At 43.7% G+C, this 25,488-nt stretch overlaps 1 protein-coding gene across 5 annotated transcripts in view; it reads left to right on the top strand.

Moving 5' to 3' along the window:
• The first annotated feature begins 4,096 nt into the window (after positions 1–4,096).
• Positions 4,097–25,488, top strand: part of LOC137421428 (NEDD4-like E3 ubiquitin-protein ligase WWP1) — a 118,611-nt gene continuing 97,219 nt past the window's right edge. Inside the window, exons 1-4 of one of the 5 annotated variants that reach the window (XM_078771414.1) lie at positions 4,122–4,256; positions 4,519–4,742; positions 11,163–11,296; positions 13,364–13,469. In XM_078771414.1, the coding sequence (XP_078627540.1) occupies positions 13,400–13,469 (70 nt within the window). In that variant the 5' untranslated portion in view covers positions 4,122–4,256; positions 4,519–4,742; positions 11,163–11,296; positions 13,364–13,399. Of the gene's footprint in view, positions 4,257–4,441; positions 4,743–11,162; positions 11,297–13,363; positions 13,470–25,488 lie in introns of those variants that run through there. The other 4 variants (XM_078771415.1, XM_068107477.2, XM_078771416.1 and 1 more) reach the window with 4 other exon arrangements.

The following is a 25,488-nucleotide window of genomic DNA, read 5'->3' as shown; positions in this document are numbered from 1 at the left end:
AGCGGCCGCGCTTTTTGCGCATTACCCTCTTCCTCTCCCTTCCCCGAACGAATGAGGGCCCTTGTCTGGGAACCTAGATAAGGCCGCTAAGATTCTCGGCTTTGTCCCTGTTCTGTAAATACTGTGAATTGTGAATAAATACTGTGTTTGGTTTCCAACCTGGCTGTCATCGTCCTTTCCACATTGACCTAGCATCACCCCGAATTAATACCGCTCGATCGGGTTCGATAGTTTTAACGGCACGAGTTAAGCGACGCACAACTGCTCGGGCGTCCAGGATCAGTGTGACTCGTGTGGGGTTCAGTCCCCGTTCTCACAGCTGCGTGTGTCTGAAGGTATTCGGGTGGTGACCGGTAACCCTTCCACACGTAGCTGCGGGCTCGGCGGCTGGAATTGCTTAGCAATCCGTCCACCACGAGTGCAGTGTGGTTGGCGGCCTCATGGACTCGGAGTTTTTTTTTGTTTGTTTTTTGTATACAAGATCGAGGCTCGTGAAAGAACGAACATTAATCACACGGAAAGACAAACCGACACATAAAACATATAACATCGGGAGCGGTAGATAAGATGGGGAGAGAGGGGGAAGGACACAAACACAACATTTGAGAGCAGGGACCGAGAGACATGGAGACATCGAGAGATCTGTGAGAGGGAGAGGGCATTGGGGGGGGGGCATGGGAAGGGGGGGTGGGAGAGGTATAAAACATACGGACACTGCCAGGACTTCCGGGAAAGAAGTTGGAATTTCAAACAAGGTGGATCTGGGGTGAATTATCAGGGGTAGAAAAGATCAAGGTTTTGGATGGGGGAAGATAAGAGATGGTGGTGAACAGCTGTTTTAAAGACCTGGAGGGACGAGTGGGATTGAAGGGAGTGAGGGAGTTTGTTCCAGAGGCGGGAGAAAAGAGGAATGAAAGAGTGAAGGTGAGCAGAGAGCCGAGATTTCGGCAGTTTAACCATCAGAGGGTTGCTGGCAGATCTTGTGCGACCTGTAGGAATATTTGGGGGACAGAGCACAGAGAGAGCTGGGGGTGCAAGGCCGGAGAGGAGTCGGTAGAAGACAGAAAGACCACCAACCTGCCTGTGGTGAGTGAGTGAAAGGCCCTCGGTGTTGACTACATCGCAGGAGATTCCAATGATTCTGAAAGCTTTGGCCTCAACAGCGTGAAGCCGAGCAAGGTGTGAGGCAGGAGCACCGGCCCATAGGGGAGAACAGTTTTCCATTGAGCTGCGGATGAAAGCCTTGTATGTGGTGAGGAGCTCAGGTGTGCCGAGAAAGGACTTCGCACAACGGAGGATGCCCAGTCGGCGACTGGCTTTGGAGGCCAGCTTGGAAATGTGGTTTTCCCAAGATAGATCATGGCAGATAGTGAGACCCAAAAGCTTGAGCGACAGAACTTCTTGGAGAGGATTGTTGAGAAAGTAGATGGGAGGGTTGTCCAGTCGGTCCTTTCGGAGAGACATTGTAAGAGTGTGAGATTTGTCAGGATTGAAAGACATGTTCCACTTGTTTGACCAGTCTGTGATTTTGTCCAGGTCTGCAGAGAGTGAGGAGGCTGCAGACTGCCGATCTGAGGGATGAGGAATGGAGCGACAGAGAGTAGAGTCGTCAGCAAAGAGATAGAGAGGATTTTCAAGAGAGTCAGAGAGATCATTGATGAAGACCAGAAAAAGCTAAAGACTAAATACGTATATATTTAGGAGTTGCGGATGACGAGAAGACGAGGCTATTTTGTAAGTGTTCAACGCTCCTTTATTCCACAGAAATCCTCCGGCGAACGGAACTCATGCAGCTTTTATAGCGCCAAAACCCTCTTCGGAGGGCGTGGCTTCAACAACCGCACGCACGTCACGCCCACACAATCAAAAGCCCCACTGGCCCGTGCACGTGGATTATGTCCCAAAAAGGTAACCGCTACATGCGTCCCCCCAGAATGCACTCGCACGGGCATGCATGTAGTTCGCGGGCGCGCTCGGCAGTGCGGAGCAGGCTCGAGCAGTGCTCGGCCTCGGTGCGCGTGAAAAAACGCCGCCGTGGGGTTGAGCCAACCGAGGGGGCTGATCAAGGCCTCGGGGGAGGCTGCTGAGGTTCCTCGCGGGCCTCCCGAGGTTGCAGAGTAGGAGTAGTAGTTGCGCGAGTTGCAGCTTTCTACACGCGAGCTGTAGCTGTAGTTGTAGAGTTTTCGCGAGTTGTAGTTGTAGTATGTAGTTGCGCGAAGGTGACGAGCAGCAGTGCTCGTTGGGGAAGGCTCACCACTCTGGTCGCAGAGGAGGTGCTTGGCCGTAGTGCGCGCGAAGGCTATGAGCAGCAGCGCACGTTGGAGAAAGGTTCACCACTCTGGTCGCAGAGGAGGTGCTTGGCCGTAGTGCGCGCGAAGGCTACGAGCAGCAGCGCACGTTGGAGAAGGTTCACCACTCTGGTCGCAGAGGAGGTGCTTGGCCGTAGTGCGCGCGAAGGCTACGAGCAGCAGCGCACGTTGGAGAAGGTTCACCACTCTGGTCGCAGAGGAGGTGCTTGGCCGTAGTGCGCGCGAAAATCCTCGACAGCCGAGTTAGCCAGGGCTGACCGTGCCAGTCCTGGCAGCTGTTGCAGGAGCGGCTCTTTGCAGAGGAAACATGGCCGGTGGCTGCCCAGGAGAGACATGTCGTCCATAGGCTCCGACGGCTTGGAATCGAACAGCCCGGGTAGAGAAAGTAGTTCATGGGCGCGCTCGGCAGTGCCGAGCAGGCTCGAGCAGTGCTCGGCCTCATTGCGCGCGAAGGAGACGAGCAGCAGTGCCGCCAACGTCTCGTACTTGCGTCTCTTCAGAGGATCCTGGTCGCAGTGGAGGAGCCGAGCGGACGCGACCCAACAATACGCTGTGTCGCCCGCGGAAATGTTCCGAAGGGCGAACTGGGCCTCGCGGCCGCCTGTCGTTCCCAAAACTCCGGCAGTTCGATCAAAACTGCGTTTGCCACGTTCGTTTGAAGCCCCCGAATACGTTCGGGAGCAGCCGGGGTCACCAATGTAGGTGTCGCCATGCTCGTTGGAAGCCCCCGAAAACGTTCGCAAAACTCTGGCAGGTCGATCGAAACTGCGCTTGCTATGTTCGTTTGAACCCCCCGAATCCGTTCGGGAGCAGCCGGGGTCACCAGTTTAGGTGTGGCGATGCTCGTTTGCAGCCCCCGAATACGTTCGGGGGCAGCCGGGGTCACCAGTTTAGGAGTTGCGGATGACGAGAAGACGAGGCCATTTCGTAAGTGTTCAAAGCTCCTTTATTCCACAGAAATCCTCCCGCGAATGGAACTCATAGTCATACAGCTTTTATAGCGCCAAAACCCTCTTCGGAGGGCGTGGCTTCAACAACCGCGCGCATGTCACGCCCACACAATCAAAAGCCCCACTGGCCCGTGCACGTGGATTATGTCCCAATAAGGTAACCGCTACATATATATATATATATATATATATATATATATATATATATATATATATATATATATATATATATATATATATATATATATATATATATATACATACACACACACACACACACACACACACACACACACACACACACACACACACACACACACACACACACACACACACACACACACACACACACACACACACACACACACACACACACACACACGTAAAAAGAAGTGCGCATACAACATAAATTGATGTATATAACATTTTACTTATTCGGCAACTGACAAATTTTGTTTTCTAAAATAACACATTTCAATAGTTTGCTAAAGAATTTCACTTGGCCAAAGTTCCTCAAAAAACAAGTGCAAGAAAACAAGTACCGACTTGGCGGTCATTCTTGATGACGTCACGAAACACCTCTCTTCGCTTGCTCCACTTGCCGAGCCGCTTGTAAAGCGCCTGATACTTAACGACTGGCTTGGAAAGCGATAGCAAGCCGCTTCCTAACGGAACATACCTGGATTCTTCTCACAGTTCCCAATGACCTTATTTTTGCAGTGATTGTCTCAATTGTAAAAGAAATTGCTACCTTTAATTTACAACCGTGGTTTTGGATAGAAATCTCGCACGGGGACATCCAGGTGACGGTGTCGGCATTCAAAATGCAAAAAGCTCACATTCGGCGCGACCCACGTGGCACACAGGTGGAACTACCTGATCCACCTCCCGAGTTGCGGAGTACGTCGACCAGGACTCCCAGCCCCCAGGAGGGTCATAGTTGAAGTTCCCTCCATGAAGCACGAACGAGTTTCCAAGCGATTTGATCTACGTTCGGGTCCGTTATTATATTAATTATATATTTTATGCACAACGCCATATAATGACTATACTGTATATATATATATATATATATATACACATATATAATGACCATATAGCACGAAATGACCCATCTCATCGTTAATTACCTTGTGATCAATGTTGTTATCTACCTCCTCTGTAATACTGCTCCTCCTTTGCCCTTTTAAACTCGCTCCTTCCTGCTCGGTGTGTCTCTCTTCCGTGGTGATGGCGCCTCTTCCGTGTTGTGCTGTTAGCCGACCTTCGCAGAGCCGTCGTCCTCGCACCGATTGACTGCTAGCTGGAGCCAGTCCGCCGGAGCCTCCTCGGGATTCGTTTCGTGACAGAACACCCACTACACAAGCGGCTCTTCCCCACCATCGGGCCTTGGTGACAGCTGCTGCTGCTGCTGCTGCTGCTGTTGGTGGTGGTGGTGGCCCAGCGCGTCCTCAGTCGAACAATTTTGGGACTTCCACGTCCGGTACCGATACCCTCGGCCTCGCTCTGGGTTGATCCGTGTGTTACTTAATGCTTTGTTGTTCGGACTCGCGGTGTATCCTTGGTCTTGGTCTCGGGGAACCGGATAGGTCATGGGCCGAATCGGGTGTTACGACGGCAACGTTAAGTAATCAATGTGGCGCCGTGAGGAAGTTCCTCGTTTTTAATGGTGAATGTGCGATAACAGGGAATGGAACTGAGTTTGTATTCGGCTCGGTGGAAACCGAGAGGTGTTCGGACATGGATCCTTTCGGTGACTGAACGTTGTGGCATTCACGGCGGTCATTATGGCTGATGGGCCTGGTGGCCGGAAGGGCCCGATGAACCAGTGACGTAGTCTCCTTCGCTGGTTGAACCGCACCGAATACTTTGGTCACGTGATTCGAACCACACAAGGGTGGATGCAGCACCTGGTACAGTGCAAGGCGTCGATGTTTACACAATGCGCGCTACCTTCAGTACTGTACAAGCAAGTAGCAGTTACAGCCTTGTACAGTACGGCACAGGTACAGTGTAAGATATCGATGTTTACACACTGTGCTATCTTCAGTACTGTACAAGCAAGTACCTGGTACAGCATTGTATAGTACATAACCGGTACAGTGTAAGGTATCAATGTTTACATAGTGTGCTATCTTCAGTACTGTACAAGCAAGTACCTGGTACAGCATTGTATAGTACATAACCGGTACAGTGTAAGATATCGATGTTTACACAGTGTGCTATCTTCAGTACTGTACAAGCAAGTACCTGGTACAGCATTGTATAGTACATAACCGGTACAGTGCAAGGTATCAATGTTTACACAGTGTGCTATCTTCAGTACTGTACAAACAAGTACCTGGTACAGCATTGTATAGTACATAACCGGTACAGTGCAAGGTATCAATGCTTACACAGTGTGCTACCTTCAGTACTGGACAAACAAGTAGCAGTTACAGCCTTGTACAGTACGGTACCGGTACAGTGTAAGGTATCGATGTTTACACATTGTGCTATCTTCAGTACTCACTGTACAAGCAAGTAGCGGTTACAGCCTTGTACAGTACGGTACCGGTACAGTGTAAGATATCGATGTTTACACAGTGTGCTATCTTCAGTACTGTACAAGCAAGTACCTGGTACAGCATTGTATAGTACATAACCGGTACAGTGCAAGGTATCGATGTTTACACAGTGTGCTATCTTCAGTACTGTATAAACAAGTACCTGGTACAGCATTGTATAGTACATAACCGGTACAGTGCAAGGTATCAATGTTTACACAGTGTGCTATCTTCAGTACTGTACAAGCAAGTACCTGGTACAGCATTGTATAGTACGTAACCGGTACAGTGCAAGGTATCAATGTTTACACAGTGTGCTACCTTCAGTACTGTACAAACAAGTACCTGGTACAGCATTGTATAGTACATAACCGGTACAGTGTAAGATATCGATGTTTACACAGTGTGCTATCTTCAGTACTGTTCAAGCAAGTACCTGGTACAGCATTGTATAGTACATAACCGGTACAGTGCAAGGTATCAATGTTTACACAGTGTGTTATCTTCAATACTGTACAAACAAGGAACTGGGACAGCATTGTATAGTACAGTGCAAGGTATCAATGTTTACACAGTGTGCTACCTTCAGTACTGCACAAACAAGTACCTGGTACAGCATTGTATAGTACATAACCGGTACAGTGCAAGGTATCAATGTTTACACAGTGTGCTACCTTCAGTACTGTACAAGCAAGTAGCAGTTACAGCCTTGTACAGTACGGTACCGGTACAGTGTAAGATATCGATGTTTACACAGTGTGCTATCTTCAGTACTGTACAAGCAAGTACCTGGTACAGCATTGTATAGTACATAACCGGTTCAGTGTAAGATATCGATGTTTACACAGTGTGCTATCTTCAGTACTGTTCAAGCAAGTACCTGGTACAGCATTGTATAGTACATAACCGGTACAGTGCAAGGTATCAATGTTTACACAGTGTACTACCTTCAGTACTGTACAAGCAAGTAGCAGTTACAGCCTTGTACAGTACGGTACCGGTACAGTGTAAGATATCGATGTTTACACAGTGTGCTATCTTCAGTACTGTACAAGCAAGTACCTGGTACAGCATTGTATAGTACATAACCGGTACAGTGTAAGGTACCAATGTTTACACAGTGTGCTATCTTCAGTACTGTACAAGCAAGTACCTGGTACAGCCTTGCACAGCACGGTACAGTGTAAGGTATCGATGTTTACAGAACGTGCGCTACCTTCAGTACTGCACAAGCAAGTACCTGGTAGACCTTTGTACAGTACGGTACAGTGCAAGGTGTCATGCTTATACAACGTGTGATACCTTCAGTACTGTACAAACAAGTACCTGGTACAGCATTGTATAGTACATAACGGGTACAGTGCAAGGTATCAATGTTTACACAGTATGCTACCTTCAGTACTGTACAAACAAGTACCTGGTACAGCATTGTATAGTACAGTGCAAGGTATCAATGTTTACACAGTGTACTACCTTCAGTACTGTACAAACAAGTACCTGGTACAGCATTGTATAGTACATAACCGGTACAGTGCAAGGTATCAATGTTTACACAGTGTGCTACCTTCAGTACTGTACAAACAAGTACCTGGTACAGCATTGTATAGTACAGTGCAAGGTATCAATGTTTACACAGTGTACTACCTTCAGAACTGTACAAACAAGTACCTGGTACAGCATTGTATAGTACATAACCGGTACAGTGTAAGATATCGATGTTTACACAGTGTGCTATCTTCAGTACTGTACAAGCAAGTACCTGGTACAGCATTGTATAGTACATAACCGGTACAGTGCAAGGTATCAATGTTTACACAGTGTGCTACCTTCAGTACTGTACAAACAAGTAGCAGTTACAGCCTTGTACAGTACGGTACCGGTACAGTGTAAGGTATCGATGATTTCACATTGTGCTATCTCCAGTACTCACTGTACAAGCAAGTAGCAGTTACAATCTTGTACAGTACGGTACCGGTACAGTGTAAGGTATCGATGTTGACACAGTGTGCTATCTTCAGTACTGTACAAGCAAGTACCTGGTACAGCATTGTATAGTACATAACCGGTACAGTGCAAGGTATCAATGTTTACACAGTGTGCTACCTTCAGTACTGTACAAACAAGTACCTGGTACAGCATTGCATAGCACAGTGCAAGGTATCAATGTTTATACAGTGTACTACCTTCAGTACTGTACAAACAAGTACCTGGTACAGCATTGTATAGTACATAACCGGTACAGTGAACGATATCGATGTTTACACAGTGTGCTATCTTCAGTACTGTACAAGCAAGTACCTGGTACAGCATTGTATAGTACATAACCGGTACAGTGCAAGGTATCAATGTTTACACAGTGTGCTACCTTCAGTACTGTACAAACAAGTACCTGGTATTGCATAGCACAGTGCAAGGTATCAATGTTTACACAGTGTACTGCCTTCAGTACTGTACAAACAAGTACCTGGTACAGCATTGTATAGTACATAACCGGTACAGTGTAAGATATCAATGTTTACACAGTGTGCTACCTTCAGTACTGTACAAACAAGTACCTGGTACAGCATTGCATAGCACAGTGCAAGGTATCAATGTTTACACAGTGTACTGTTTCCAGTACTGTACAAACAAGTACCTGGTACAGCATTGTATAGTACATAACCGGTACAGTGTAAGATATCGATGTTTACACAGTGTGCTATCTTCAGTACTGTACAAGCAAGTACCTGGTACAGCATTGTATAGTACATAACCGGTACAGTGCAAGGTATCAATGTTTACACAGTGTGCTACCTTCAGTACTGTACAAACAAGTACCTGGTACAGCATTGCATAGCACAGTGCAAGGTATCAATGTTTACACAGTGTACTACCTTCAGTACTGTACAAACAAGTAGCTGGTACAGCATTGTATAGTACATAACCGGTACAGTGCAAGGTATCAATGTTTACACAGTGTGCTATCTTCAGTACTGTACAAGCAAGTACCTGGTACACTGGTACAGCATTGTATAGTACATAACCGGTACAGTGCAAGGTATCAATGTTTACACAGTGTGCTATCTTCAGTACTGTACAAACAAGTACCTGGTACAGCATTACCTTTGCCACCAAAACCCTTGCCAAATTAAGTTTTGTAAGGAATAGTGCTGGAAATGACTTTACACGAGGTTGTATTGACTTCACCTTTGCTCACAGTGCAATTTGAGTTTTAAGACATAACAGTGTCACACATCATGAATGGGACCATTGTTTTGTAAAGTGGGTGGGACACACATTGAATGAATGAACCATGAATGGGACACATTGCAAAGCAAAAATACTTCCAAAATGCATAAAATTTGCCTACATTATGATCTCAGGTTACACGAATTATTCTCACGTCATGAACATTTTTCTCTCTTGCGTAAACCGAAAAACTTCACCCAAAATAATAAGTGAACATGATTTTAAATTTGAGAAGCATAATTCGTTGATATTGTACAATTTTGTGTGCAATCTCATGTATCCAATATCAACTAGCCTCCGCCTGGTAGAGAGCATACCTCCGCCTGGTAGAGAGCATACCTCCGCCTGGTAGAGAGCATACCTCCGCCTGGTAGAGAGCATACCTCCGCCTGGTAGAGAGCATACCTCCGCCTGGTAGAGAGCATGCCTCCGCCTGGTAGAGAGCATGCCTCCGCCTGGTAGAGAGCATGCCTCCGCCTGGTAGAGAGCATACCTCCGCCTGGTAGAGAGCATACCTCCGCCTGGTAGAGAGCATACCTCCGCCTGGTAGAGAGCATACCTCCGCCTGGTAGAGAGCATACCTCCGCCTGGTAGAGAGCATACCTCCGCCTGGTAGAGAGCATACCTCCGCCTGGTAGAGAGCATACCTCCGCCTGGTAGAGAGCATACCTCCGCCTGGTAGAGAGCATACCTCCGCCTGGTAGAGAGCATACCTCCGCCTGGTAGAGAGCATACCTCCGCCTGGTAGCGAGCATACCTCCGCCTGGTAGCGAGCATACCTCCGCCTGGTAGAGAGCATACCTCCGCCTGGTACAGAGCATACCTCCGCCTGGCAGAGAGCATACCTCCGCCTGGTTGGCCATGTCACTCAATGGTGAAGAATCACTTAAAAAAATTCTACTAGCTGGACCCGAATCCAGATCTTCACCAAAACTGAATCGATTCTTCCTTGTCACACACACAACCTGTCCAACAAGTTTCGTCCAAATCCATCCGTAACTTTTTGAGATATCCTGCTATGTATCGTTTTTGGCCCTATCTCCCAATGGTGAAGAATCACTTTAAAAATTAAACAATTATCATATCCGAATCCATATTCAGATCTTCACCAAAATCTATTCGTCCTTGTCACACACCAAACCGGTCCAACAAGTTTCGTCCAAATCCGTCCACAACTTTTTGAGATATTCCGCAATGTATCGTTTTTGGCCCGATCTCCCAATGGTGAAGAATCACTTTAAGAATTGTAGTATCCGGATCTGCACCAAAATCGAATCATTTCGTCCTTGTCACATACGCTACATCTCTGCCAAATTTCGTCCGAATCCGTCCACAACTTTTTGAGATATTTTGTTCATAGACAAACGGACAGACAAACAGACAGGGGTGAAAACATAACGTCCATCCACCTTTGGTGGCAGAGGTAATAATTGGACAAATTAACATTATTGTTTTTTTAACCACCTCGTTCATTATGTGATTAACTATGTTTGTGCAAATCTTAAAGTTCATCGAACCATCGACGGCCAGAATCTGAGGGGGTGGGTCAAATTCCGAATTCCGGCCTAAACTGCAGGTAGCAAGTTGTCTGGTCTTTTCGGAGCTTCCTTCTTCTTCCTCTGCTTCTTCTTCTTCTTCTTCTTCTTTTGTTTGCAGTACATGGCTGCCTGTGAGAAGCATCATTTGCTGGGGGAACAGCTGTGCTGCTGATGCAGTGTCCCCTGGAGGTTACAGTAGGAATTTGGTCAGGGTGCCGGCAATAGCTTGCCTACTTTTCATGAAGGACACTGTGGGATTTTTAATGTACCCTGACTAATGCTGGCAGATGGGACGCTCAGTTTAACGTCCATCTGAGGGACGGCACATACATTGATGTAGCTCTCGTCCGGCCTGCGAAACACCGTGATGGCAGTTTATAGCTGGGCCGAGATTAGAACCCAGCTTCAAAGGTAAGTACACTACCTCCAAGATACCCTGCCAGCACCACATGATATGCATTTAAAACTGAGATGATTATTATTTGCTCTGAAGGTTAGAGCGTTATGGCGTGGGACCATTTTCATGATTTTACATATGGAGTTGTTCATTTGATAAGGAGTAATTCATTTACTCCTTTTGTTTTCTGCTAGAGGTCCATTCACTTTGAGGCGAGCGTGGAGACCTCGAAGCTATCCTGCCAGCCAGCAGTAGAGTGATCGGGCCTGAATACAAACTTTTTTCGTTCGAAACATACTGAAGGGGCTTCCACATTGCCTGGCTGTTGGTAATTTGCTTTAAAAAAAAAAAATGAACATTATGACATTTTGAACTAGAACGGCACTCAGTAGAGAGCATACCTCCGCCTGGTTAGCCATATCACTCGATGGTGAAGAATCACTTGAAAAATTAAATAACTCGTATCCGAATCCATATTCAGATCTTCACCAAAATCGAATGGTCCTTGCCAGACACACAACCGGCCACCAAGTTTTGTCCAAATCCGTCCATAACATTTTGAGATATCCTGCTATTTATAGTTTTTGGCCCTATCACTCAATGGTGAAGAATCACTTAAAAAATTAAATAACTCGTATCCCAATCCATATTCAGATCTTCACCAAAATCGAATGGTCCTTGTCAGACACACAACCGGCCACCAAGTTTCGTCCAAATCCGTCCATAACTTTTTGAGATATCCTGCTATTTATAGTTTTTGGCCCTATCACTCAATGGTGAAGAATCACTTAAAAAATTAAATAACTCGTATCCCAATCCATATTCAGATCTTCACCAAAATCGAATGGTCCTTGTCAGACACACAACCGGCCACCAAGTTTCGTCCAAATCCGTCCATAACTTTTTGAGATATCCTGCTATTTATAGTTTTTGGCCCTATCTCCCAATGGTGAAGAATCACTTACAAAATTAAATAACTCGTATCCGAATCCATATTCAGATCATCACCAAAATCGAATGGTCCTTGTCAGACACACAACCGGCCACCAAGTTTCATCCAAATCCGTCCATAACTTTTTGAGATTTCCTGCTATTTATAGTTTTTGGCCCTATCTCCCAATGGTGAAGAATCACTTAAAAAATTAAATAACTCGTATCCGAATCCATATTCAGATCATCACCAAAATCGAATGGTCCTTGTCAGACACACAACCGGCCACCAAGTTTCGTCCAAATCCGTCCATAACTTTTTGAGATATCCTGCTATTTATAGTTTTTGGCCCTATCTCCCAATGGTGAAGAATCACTTACAAAATTAAATAACTCGTATCCGAATCCATATTCAGATCATCACCAAAATCGAATGGTCCTTGTCAGACACACAACCGGCCACCAAGTTTCATCCAAATCCGTCCATAACTTTTTGAGATTTCCTGCTATTTATAGTTTTTGGCCCTATCTCCCAATGGTGAAGAATCACTTAAAAAATTAAATAACTCGTATCCGAATCCATATTCAGATCATCACCAAAATCGAATGGTCCTTATCAGACACACAACCGGCCACCAAGTTTCGTCCAAATCCGTCCATAACTTTTTGAGATTTCCTGCTATTTATAGTTTTTGGCCCAATCTCCCAATGGTGAAGAAACATTTTTTAAATTCTAGTAGCCGAATCCGAGTCCAGATCTTCACCAAAATCTAATCATTTCGCCCTTGTCACATACGCTACATGTCTGCCAAATTTCGTCCGAATCCGTCCACAATTTTTCGAGATATTTTGTTCACAAACAAACGGACAAACAGACAGGGGTAAAAACGTAACCTCCATCCACCTTTGGTGGCATCATTAACTCACCGAAGGTGGGCGGAGGTTATGTTTTCACACCTGTCTGTCTGTTGGTATGTTTGTGAACAGGATATCTCAAAGTTGTGGACGGATTCGACCGAAATTTGGTGGAGAGGTTGGGTGTGTGACAACGATGAAATGATTATATTTTGGTGAGGGTCCGGATCTGGATCTGAGAATTGAATAAGTGATTCTTCACCAGTGAGAGATAGAGCAAAAACGATATATCGCACGATATCTCAAAAAGCTATGGACGGATATGGACGAAACTTGGTGAACGAGTTGGGTGTGTGTCAAGAACGAATCGATTCGATTTTGGTTCAGGTCCAGATCCAGATCCAGATCCGGCCTATCGGTGTGATACAAAATGTAAACTGTTGAGCCTAGCGGAGGTATGCTCTCTTCCGAATGCAGGTCTAGTGTGTTGCATGGATTCACAAATTACAAGTGTACTTTGGTTGGGGGGTAGCGGGAGGGTACAGTAAAGAAGTGGTGTGTTACCAAAACTGAAATTGGTTGTCTTTCAATAACTCTCCTTGATCTTCAGTTTACAGAAGACACATGTGAGCTGTCTGCTGATGAAATGGCCAGTGTTCACAATCCTTGGACTAGCGGGAGAATCCCACCAGGTCAAAGTCACTTGCAAGTGACAGGTGAGCTGTGTTCCAGGTCGGATTTAAATAGGCCGTTGTGTACAGATTCAGATACGTTGTGGTAAGACAGGTGAAGAGGTAAAATGTTTCATATATGATATGTATTTCAGGCCACGAAGGGCAAAATGTGATTTAAGTGGATAATTCCAACACCCCCTCCCCCGATTGGAATCTCTGTGCCACCAGATGTATATTTAATTATATCACACGAATGAACACAAATCATCCCGTGTGATGTCACATTCAAAATGGCATTGCGTAATGCTCATATCACATCACTCATGGACATCTTTGGTACTTTTATGAATCGAGATGATGAGTGCACAATACAGTCATACCCCGTTTTACGCCATTTCGACCTACGTCAAATCCGACTTTACGCCACTCTTCTAGAGAAAATTTCAGTTCAGCGAACGTCATTATGTGCGACTTTACGTCACTCCTACGGACGTGGAAAAAATTTTTTTCCTTAAAATTATATTTAAAATAAATAAAATAGTACATAAATTAACAATAAAAGAAGCTAAAAAACAATTTAAAATACAATAAAAAGCACATTAAAAAAATATATAAAAATGTACGTACTGTACGTACTAATGTAGTATACTGTACGTACGCGCAGCTGCTGGTTCTCATTCAAAACAGAGGCAACGTACAGTATTCCTTTACTGTGTCTGTGTTAGCCATGGGTCCTAAGAAGGATAATGCTAGTGTTTCCAAGCGTAATGTGGTTACGATGGAAGATAAGTTAAATGTGATTAAAAGGTATGAAAAAGGTGAAAAAGTGTCGGTGATAGCGCATAGACCTTATCGCGAATCGGAACCGCAATGCGTCATGGGATCGGAAAGGGGCAATAGCAAGTGTACAGCCAATATAAGTCAAGACCTACTCTCAAGTGCCTTGTTGGTATTACACCTAGCGGTACAATTTCATACATTTCCAAACCTACAGGAGGAAACACGTCGGACAAAAAAATTGTAAAGATGACGAACATTGTAGACAAGTTCCAGCCCGGCGATATTTGTATGGCCAATGGAGGTTTCAACATTCAGGAACTGTTCTTGCATAAGCAGGTTGTTTCTCTTCTCCAATGGGAACCCCCCTTTCCCTCAAATATTTCTTTAAATCGCTGGATTTTAATGCCAAAAAACGCTGAATTTCTTTCACATTAGCCATCTTCCTTTCCGTAAACACAGCGTCGATCGTAGACAGACGCTTCCTCTTCTGGGTTCGTGTTTACCTTTGCCCCTTTTCGATCCCATCATGCTTTGCGGTGGAGCGCCCTCTGTTGATATTTACCGATTCGCGATAAGGTCTATGCCTTAAGGCTGCCACGGTCGACGGTATCGACCATCATTCATGATAGGGAACGTATTCTCGCATACGTCACTGAAAAAGCGCCGCCGGCTAAGACTGCTAAAATGTGTGTTTGTGTTCAGAAGAGACGCCATGTTTAAGGTGAATAACATGATCTTATTCATTTTATTTATTATTCTTTACAAATTCATTTATTTATCTGTTTTTAGTGTTCTTTAAGGTTTAGCGATAGTTATATACTTTCACGAGTTATTTACTCTAGTTTTACGGTGTTTGTCTTCATTTAACGCATTTTTAAGGCTTTTTTTTTTTTTTGTATACAAGATCGAGGCTTGTGAAAGAGCTAAAAGGCATTACACCCGGTTTACGTCAAAAACCGAGTTACGTCACGGCTTATGGAACCAATTAATGACGTAGGCCGGGGTATTACTGTATACGTTTTTGTACACATTTCACAGGTGGATGCTTGGCCTCTCTTGCTAGGCTTTCCTTCATGAAAATGAAAAGTGCTATTTGTACTCTCACTGTTGGAGAAAAACAAAGTGGGTACAAGTATCAGGACGTCGAATGACTTCCTATGCAGGGATGGCACGAACACTCCATGGGTTTAATACAACACAAATCCTCAAAGATAAACCAAGATACAAACTTATAAACCTACAAGGTACCTACCAGTCATCCATGGAGGATTTCTCATCCAATAACACCCATTAAACTTTCGGACAGCAACGCTGAGCTACAAAATTGACCGACCCTAAATAGCCAGTTTTTTTTAAATTCTTCTTCTTCTTTTTTATTCTGCTTTTTCTTCTTCTTTTCTGACAGCCAAACTCAAAATTGGTTTAAGCTCAGGACTTGCTTTTACCATGAATCTACTGTAGAATCCTGCCACAGATGATCAATAAATTGGCTCCTGGCAGGGATGCAAGGACATGAAGGGGTGGTGGTGGTGATTAAGGATGGTGGTGGGAGGCTAGTGACAGAGAGGGGTGCAGTATTCAAGGTGTGTGAAAGATATTTCAAACAGCTGTTGAACTGCGAAGGAAGCAATGGCGAACTGGAGCTCCCGAATTATGTGGAGGGGAAAATGGAGTTTGTGGAGATCACGGAAGAGGAAGTGCAGACAGCATTGAAGAAGATGAAAAAGAGAAGGGCGTCAGGCATTCATGAGGTGTGTACAGAGATGATGATTGCAGCATGAGAAGTCGGAGTCAGGTGGACAGAGGTTGTTGAATGTATGTATGAGAGAGGGTTCAATTCCGGAAGAGTGGAGGACAGGGTTACTTGTGCCGATTTATGGAAGGGGAAGGGGGATATTCATGATCCAGGGAAGTACAGGGGCATTACACTTTTTATTCATGTCATGAAGGTGCTGGAGAGGGTTCTGGACGGCAGGATAAAGGAGAATGTGGAGATGGAGATCGGTGAAGAGCAGTAGGGGTTCAGAAAGGGTAGGGGAACGACAGATGGGATGTTTGTGCTGAGACAGCTGGTGGAGAAGAGGTTGGAGGTGCAAGGTGAAATGGCATTGGGATTTGTGGATGTGGAGAAGGCATAAGGTCCCGAGAGAGATGGTGATGGCGACACTGAGATGGATTGAAGTGCCAGAAGCAGAAATTAGGTTGGTGGAAGGGTTGTACAATGAAATGAAGGGAAGAGTTTTGGTTGGTCCTGGGATGTCGGAGGAGTTCAGTGTGAACATCTGTTTGAGGCAGGTAAGCACTTTCAGCCCACTCATTGTTTATCATGGTGATGGAGCTAGTAAGCTGAAAGGTGAGCACGAGGGGTAATATGGGGAGAATATATGCGGACGATCTGGCTGTTGTGGTGGAGAGAATGAGGGAGATGCATGCAGGAAGTATTGGGGCAGTGGAAGGAGGCATTTGAGAAACATGGGCTGAAAATGAGCATGGAGAAGACTGAGGTGATGTGGGTTGGGCAGCAGAGAAAATAAATGAAGATCATGTTGGAGGGGCAGGAGATCAGACAAGGAAATAAGTTTGAGTATGTGGGGGGAACAGTGACCGGGGATGATTAGGCAGAGGCAGAGGTGCGAAGGAGGATTCAGGTGGGTGCGAATGCATGGAGAGGGGATGGTGTAATGGCAGACAGAAATACTTCAGGGAGATTGAAAGGAAAGGTTCTGATGTCATGCGTAATGCCGGCCTACTTTTATGGTCTGGAGATGGTGGCACTGACAGAGAGACAACAACAGAGGCTGTAGTTTTGCGAGAACAACTGGGTCAGGAGGATTGCGGGAGTGAAGAGGGTGGATAGAAGGAGAATGGATGAACTGAGGGAGGAGATTGGTGTGCAGAGGAACCTGATGTGGAGATTGGTGTGTTGCTCTTGGCTGACATTGGCAGGACATTTGGTGCAGATGGGGGAAGAGAGAATGGCAAAGAGAGCGGATAGGTTGAGGGAACAAGGTAGGAGGAAAAGAGATAGACCATGGTTGAGAAGCGAGGATTGTGTGAAGAGGGATATCAATAAGGTGGAGGTGGATGGAAGGTGGAGAGTGTTGGCTGAGGACAGAGAGGACTGGAGGAGTATTGTGGTCAATGCAGGACAGGAGCTTGCTCCCATTGGGCATCACCTCTTATAAAGGGAAGAGGAGGAGAACAACTACTGCATTTTATAGGGTGAAGCGTCCATGACTAATTTAAATGTTCATAACTTGAAAGGATTCCACTAAGAGTCGACATAACTGCCAAACTACACAAAGGAATAGGAGGGGAAAGAGTATTGTGTGGGACAACGCTTGTCAATTAGCCTGGTGGGGGAGAAGCTCCGGTGACACAATTGCCCAAGGGCCAATCACACCCAATTGGTTGAGGTTAACAGTGTAATATGATCTAAAGTACGACAGTAGCGACAACAGAAGACTAGTTTTATAGACGGGTGTGGTTAATGGTGGAATATTATGGACAGTCCGACAACCATTCTTGCCGGATGTATTAAATAATTAATTATCACAGGTATGATGGCACGTATACAGAGTGCAGGAACTTTGTTCCATCCATAAAGCCTGTGTACACACACACAAACACAAACACAACAACAACAACAGGCATTTTAAGGCCATTTTCCCTGCAAGAGCGGGGGTTAGCCTTGCGGTCCCCATGACAATCTTCTCCATTTTGCCCTATTTTCTGCATCTCCCCTTGTTAACCCCATTGCCCGCATTTCTTCTTCGACCATCTTTAGCCAAGTCTTTCTCGGTCTTCCCCGTCCTCTACTTCCTTCTACATTCATTTCCATCATTCTTCTCAACCAGTCACTTTCATCCTTCCTCAACACCTGACCAAACCATCTCAAACTGTTCCTCTTCACAGCATCCATCACAGGCTCTATTCCCATCATCTTTCGCAATTCATCATTTGTCTTCCTCTCTCTCAACGATACTCCACACATACACCGAACCATTCGCATTTCCACCCTTTCCAGCCTTCGTTGCTGCTCTACGTTCATTACCCATGTCTCGCTCCCATAAATCATAACACTTCTCACACATGCAGCATACACTTTTCCCTTCAGCTTCAACGACACTCCCCTCCTCGTCAGCACGCCAATCAGTTCCCGAAACTTCTTCCATGCACATCTCACTCCAGCAACCGTTGCCGAGTCTGATCCACCTTCTCCATTCAGCATGTCTCCTAGGTAACAAAATGTTTTCACACCTTCCGGCTTCACGCCGTCTCCAAGATCCAACTCAACATTTCTTCCATCTGCAGCTCCCTCTGTGCACACCTTACACTTGAATGTAGCTGCCACACTGGTTAATGACCCTCTAAAACCACTACATTTTTGATGAACCCACTCAGCGCACATTGTACATTGAATGGAATTCACTCCGACACCCTTCCTTCCTACACACAGCACAGGGCCACTTCCCAGTTCTTTCCACCTCACCACATGCTTTACCACTTGCCATCACCTTCGTTTTTCCGATATTCACCTTCAGACCTTTTGTCTCCATACATTCCTTCCACTTGTTCATCTTCTCCTTCAGTCCATCCATACTTTCTGCAATCAACACCATATCATCTGCATACAACAACTCCCACGGTAAACCCTCCTTTACGTTCCGAGCCAGCACCTCCATCACAGCTACAAATAGTAGTCGACTTAGTACCGACCCCTGATGCACTCCCACCTTCACCTCAAACTCACCACTGTTCCCGTCCTTCGTCCTTACAGCTGTGTGCGCTCTTTTGTACATTGCCATCATTACTCTGATCAACCATTCCTCCACTCCTAACTTCCTCAATGCTCATGTCACTACTTCACGTGAAACCCGATCGAATGCTTTCTCCAGATCAACAAACCCAAGAAACAACTTCTTCCTCTTCTCCATGTACTTCTCCTGCAACTGCCTCACAATAAAAAGCACGTCTGTCGTTCCTCTTCCTGGCATAAATCCAAACTGCATTTCGTCGATCTTCACCTTCTTCCTTATCCTCCTCTGCAACACCCTTTCCAATACCTTCATTCCATGCTCCAATAACCTTATCGCTCGATACGAGCCACAGTCCAGAGGGTCACTTTTCCCCTTGTATAGAGGGACGAGGGTACTCAGTTCCCAATCCACTGGAATGCGGCCTTCTTTCACCACCAGATTGCAGATCTCTGTCATTCTCTTCACACCCCAATTTCCTGCTGCCTTCAACATATCTCCTACAACTCCCGTCGGTCCTCCCGCTTTTCTACTCTTCATTGCTTTTATCGCTTCCTCAACTTCCTTCTCGGTTATCTTCTCTGCCGGTCCTAAAACTGGGTTACTCTCTATGTTGCCATCCCATTCATTCTCTGCATTCAACAGCATTTCCATATATCTCTTCCATCTTCCTTTAATCCCATCTGGGTCCACAACGATTTGTCCCACTTCATCCTTCAAGCAACTCACCCCCATCACATCACACCTCTCTTTCGCTATCTGCTTTGCAATCCTGAATACCGCTCTCTGACCCTCTTCCAAATCCATGCGTTCTCCAAACATTTTCCTCCATGCCTCCTGTGCCTTTGCTACCTCTTTCTTTGCAGCCTTCTTGGCTGCCTTATAACTTTCATGCTCTGCCTTTTCTGCCCGATACCCTTCGCCTTCTGCCACTCCTTGAACTTCTTCCTCTTCTCGTCAATCTTCTTTCCAACTTCATCATCCCACCACCATGTTTCCGAGTGCCTCGGTGGTCCTTTTGTCCATGCACATACCTCACCAACGGCTCCCAACAGACTATCTTTCATTGACATCCAACGACGTTCAAGCTCAACCGCCTCATCAGCCTCTACCATACTCAGCCTCTCTTTTAATGCCTCCCTCACTGTCACCTCTTTCAACCTCCACACCTTAATTCTCGGTTGGTACTTTACCCGCCGAGCTCTCCTCGCACCTTTCACCCTTATGTCACAGAAAACCAAGTGGTGCTGTGCAACAGCCTCCTCCCGCGGGATCACCTTTGTGTCCCGGAGGTGCCCCCTATCTCGCCTACGCACCAGCAGGTGGTCAACGGTTGTCGTCGACCCACCTGACGTGTATGTAACAAGCTTATTATCCTCTTTCTGGAACTGAGTATTTGCAAATCAACAAATCAGCTCCATCAGCAAACTCCAAAATCCTTTTGCCTTCTCCATTTTGTCACACCATATCCGTAACCCCCATGAACTCCCTCCAAACCGTCCATACTCCTTCCCACATGTCCATTTAGGTCTCCTCCTACCACAACAACTTCCTCATGTTTCATGTTTTCCATCAGCTTCTCTATCGCACACCAGAACTTGTCCTTCTCTCCATCGCTCCGACCAACCTGCAGAGCATATCCCGAGATGACGTTCACCAAGAGCTCTCCAATCATCATTTTCACCATCATCAACCTTTCACTCACTCTCGTCACACTCACCACACTGTCTACAAACTCCTCAGAAAACTGGACACCAACACCATTCACGCATTCTGGGCACCCTTGCCACATAAACTTGTATTTCTGTCCCTGCCTACCTTTCACCATTCTCACACCACTTCCCTTCCATCTCGTCTCCTGCACACAACATATGTCCACTCTTCTTCTGACCAATACTTCCACCACTTCTCCTGATCTCCCTGTCACTGTCCCTACATTCCATGTCCCAAACCTCAGAAACCGATCTCCACTTCGGGCTGTACCCTGCCCATATGTAGTTGTAATTGTCATGGTTCTCTTTTTGAGGCAATGTTTCTTTGGCCGGATGCCCTTCCTGACACCAACCCTCTTATTCGCCTCTTACGACACGGTTGCCTGGTGTTGGGCTAGCGGCTAGGGTGCCATCTTAGGATCCTCGGATCCTGGGTTCGAATCCCGGTAGATCGCTGAATTAATGCCAGGGGGGTTGACTCAGCCTGTCATCCTTCCGAGGTCGGCAAATTGAGTACCAGTTCACTGGTAATTCCCTGCTTGTCGTAAAAGGCGACAAAAAGGGTTGGCGGCAGGATGGGCATCCGGCCGTAAAACATTGCTTCAAAAAGGGGACCAACAAAAACAATAACAACCACGGTGCCCGAAAAAGGCCAACCCCCGCTTTGCGGGGGAAAATGGCCTCTAAAGGTTTTTTTGTTTTTTTTTAACGACACGCAGGGATACGGTGTACCTATTCTAAACCGGGGTATACACCGGGTACACACACACACACACACACACACACACACACACACACACACACACACACACACACACACACACACACACACACACACAATCACCCACCCATGCAGTTTGTCATCAACCTGTTGTCATTGAAGTGCAACAGACATTAAATAAAGTTGGTGAGTAAATTTTGTAAAAGTATGGGAACAACAAATGAAAAAACATTAAAAGTATGTAAGGATACCCCGGTTCCAAGCAAACAAGGTATGGATAGTCATAATAAATTATCATGTGAGTAGTGTATATATGTTGCTTCTGGGACACTCATTTTCCCATTGACTTACATGTTAATTTTCCCCCTCCCTCATTGCCCCTAAACACCTCTATTTCTCTCACCCTGTTCTTTACGAACCTTCTAACCTTTTGACATGTTATCCTTATTCATTAGACCACTTAAACAATGGTCCTTCTGTGTGAACCTGTGATCCTTCTGACCTTATGGACCTTTTAACCTTTTACTCTTAATATCATCTGGTGAATCATCTTTGGCCCACTCAAACAACGACCCTACAAATATTTGTTTATGCGTGGGAAATAATTTAATTCTCTTGCCACTCCCTTCACCATCTAATATATTAACAAAAAAGATGTTTGAGTTTGGTTCTTTATTAAGATATTTTAACTGCTGAGATAAAATGATAAACCTCCCTCAATGTTCTTGTTTGAGCGCCTCCAGTGCCACATACCATTTTTAAATTAAAGTATATATTTTCCTGACAACCATCAAAGTTTTCCGTCCACTCAAAAATATTTCCATCTTTTTTACCCAATTCTCCGGTATTTAAATTAATTCTCTTATTTGTTTTGTAAATTTTTTTACCAGTTGTCTTTTCAATTATACCTATTTGATATTTTTCACATTCGTTATGTTTACCATTTATATACCAAGGTTGATTACACCTCCACTCTTTAGTCTGGTTGGTACTTGGTTCTATCATTTATATAATAGTAAAAAGGCGGCGGTAGCCCGTTAAAATCCCTAACCCCCCCTTTTTTAACTTGTCACTTATATACTTATATAACCATAAGGGAGACTATCAATTCCATTTTCTAAAATAAACCTCTTATCATCAAAAGCCCCCAATGCTTTCTTATTTATCTCTTCTGAATATAATTGATGTTTATAACTTCTTATTCCATTAATCTTTCTAAACTCTTCTTTCTTTGTTGTTAAACAGTTATAATAATCCTTAAAGTTTATTGTTTCTTTAATGACATTTTTCTTTACACCTTTTAACTTCTTATCAGTTTTTTCAACGTTATTCACAATGTATTTATAAGCATAAGCCTTAGACCTCAATCCCACAAATTCACTCATGACATTTCCTCCTAATTCATCCTTAAACTTTCCAATCACCTTTTTATTTTTAGAAGAGAACAACTCACTCTCTGGACTGTAATTACTAGTGTCATAGATATTAATGTCCTTTTTCATGTCTGAATAAACATCATCAGTATTAATTTGCAAAATAAAACTATCTGTATCCATATAAAGTAGATTAACATCATTTTGATATTTCTTCCTCAAGTTATTATGAAAGTAATCATACGTTAATGACTTTGATAAATCAAGAATTGATGTTCCAATATAAATAGGTTTGTCCATTTCAATACTCTCTTTAATCAAATGGATCGCACAAAAGTTCTCAGTAAAGACCTCAGCTCTAGTAAAACTCGGTCTATTAATTAATTTTGATGCTTGTTTCCAAGATGTTGATAGTCTGATATTTTGTCTTTTCCTCACATTTTCCATGGTCTTACCAAAGACCGCATTATTCATCAATTTATAAAAGTCTTTCTCAAAATCTGTTTTTGACTCTGTTCTTCTTTGTGTATTAAAATCAATGTACCCCTTTAACCAATGACTTTGATTGAACTTTAGAACCCTATGAATCTTCTCTACTCTTAGACCTTTTGATAAATATTGTCACAAATTTCTTTGGTGTAGAACATAATTTTTCTTGTTATATAATGTAGTAAGTAATTTTTCTGTTGATTCACCTATATTAAATGATTGTTGATAATCACTTAACCACTCCTTCTTTGGACTTTCCTTTTCACAAGCAAATGGGAGATCTTTGTGTAGGTTATGAAGTTCCTCTGGATATTTCAAATCGACCTCAAAATAATAACCAACCTTTGAATCATTCAATTCTTTTTGTGTAGAGATACATACATCTTGTAAAACCTTTTTGTAATCTTTTTCCTTTACCCATCTAAGTTTTCCATAAGGAAGAGCCTGAGACATTGCCCAGCCATACAGGTTGTTCGCATCATAATACATCAAGTAGGAGCTCTCTACCGATGGATCATAATTTGGAATGTACTTGTTATTTGCTTTAGCATATCTCTTTGAACAGACTTGTGAAATTCCTCCTCTCTTTGCCTTTTCAATCATCAAAAGCATATCAACATCGGTTATCAAATCCAAAGCTTGTTTTGTCATTTTTAACATCGTGCTCCAAGCCAATCCAGGAGCAGTGTAATAGTGAGCAGGATCCAATCCATATCCAGAATGACAGATTGTTCTGAAAGTCTCAAACACATCAGCCAACAAAAGCACATCAATTTTGAGGTACAAATCATGATACTCACCAAGATTCTTAATGTTATATTTTTTCCAAACATTTTGTGCGTGTACATAATCTTTATCAGATATATGACTATTATTTAATTTGTTATAGAAATTTTCTTTTAAAGGAAGTTGTGTTTCATTGAATCTCTCAAATGAGTCCATATAGTCATAGGGGTAAATTCCCTTTTGTGTTAGAAAATCTTTATCTAAAAAATACTCTGAAAGACATGGAAACTCTTAGATTTTGAACCAAATTAGCCAATGGACTTGCCATGAATTTAAATGTATCAAGAAATCTGATATGAGTAATAGGAGATGTGTGAATTGTTTTTGTGAATGAAATGTATTTCTGATCCGTGTTTGGAATTGCTGAGATACTTCCAGAAGTCTTTGAGAGTTCCTTGATAAATAGATGTGTATCATAATGAGCGTTGTTATGAAGAAAGACAGGAATGAAAGAGGGGAGTTGATAATTAATATTACAACTTTGATGAGCCGGACCTCTATATTTACCAGTGAGATGACAATGGTCTCTAACCTTTAGACCTTTACCAATTTTCTCCTCACAAATATGACAGACATTGTTTTTTATAAATTCTCTTTTTTCTTTACTTGTTAAGGACATTGGTTTATTGGTTTCTCTCATTATCTTGGTTAATCGAACACAGTCTTTTTCTAGTCGTTTCACAAACTCCTCTGGGGTATTTGAGCCTCTATACATCTCTAACTTGTTATATTTATCACCAACGGATGATTTGATATAATAACAAAAACCACAAGGAGTATGTTTTTGATATTTATTTGTGTATGATTCTTTTGGATCTGGAGAAGCAGTATCAATTTTTTCTAAAATACTTTCAAAATCAGCATATATAACAAATGGATGTTTTATTGTTTTCTTTTCATCTTTGAATGTGATCTTTGAGCCTTTTTTAGGCATGTTGATTACCGTTGATTTATGTTCACCACAATAATTTGAATGTTTATCTAATCTTTCTTGTGTATGGAAGAAGTTAAGACAACGCATACAAATATATATTTTATTTGTTCTTTTACATACTTGTGGTTTTATTAATTTTGTAATATCTTTGATGTATGTATAATGTGAATTTTCGTCTGAATTAAAATATAGAAGATTAATATGAGTTTGTTTACAATTGTCAGAAAGCTTTAAAACCTGAATGTTGTTTGTTTCTGTTAGACCATAAACATTAACTGATAAATTATTCAACTTTTCAAATTTAGGAATATCATTTAAAGTCATCGGAAACTTTAGATCTTTCGTATTTAATGTATTCTCATATTTTTTATAATGAGATACTCTTTCATCATGAAAATGTGGAGGATGTAAGTGTGCTAGAATAGACCAGAGAAAACATTTATTGTCTTTATTTTTGATATTGATAACTGCTTTTCTATTTTTGATAACACTGGGTAAATCAATGTAAG

This window comes from Myxine glutinosa, chromosome 2 (assembly GCF_964187855.1).
Source record: "Myxine glutinosa chromosome 2, kmMyxGlut1.1, whole genome shotgun sequence".
NCBI classification, from domain to species: Eukaryota; Metazoa; Chordata; class Myxini; order Myxiniformes; family Myxinidae; genus Myxine; species Myxine glutinosa.
This window is presented reverse-complemented; position numbering and strand designations above follow the sequence as displayed.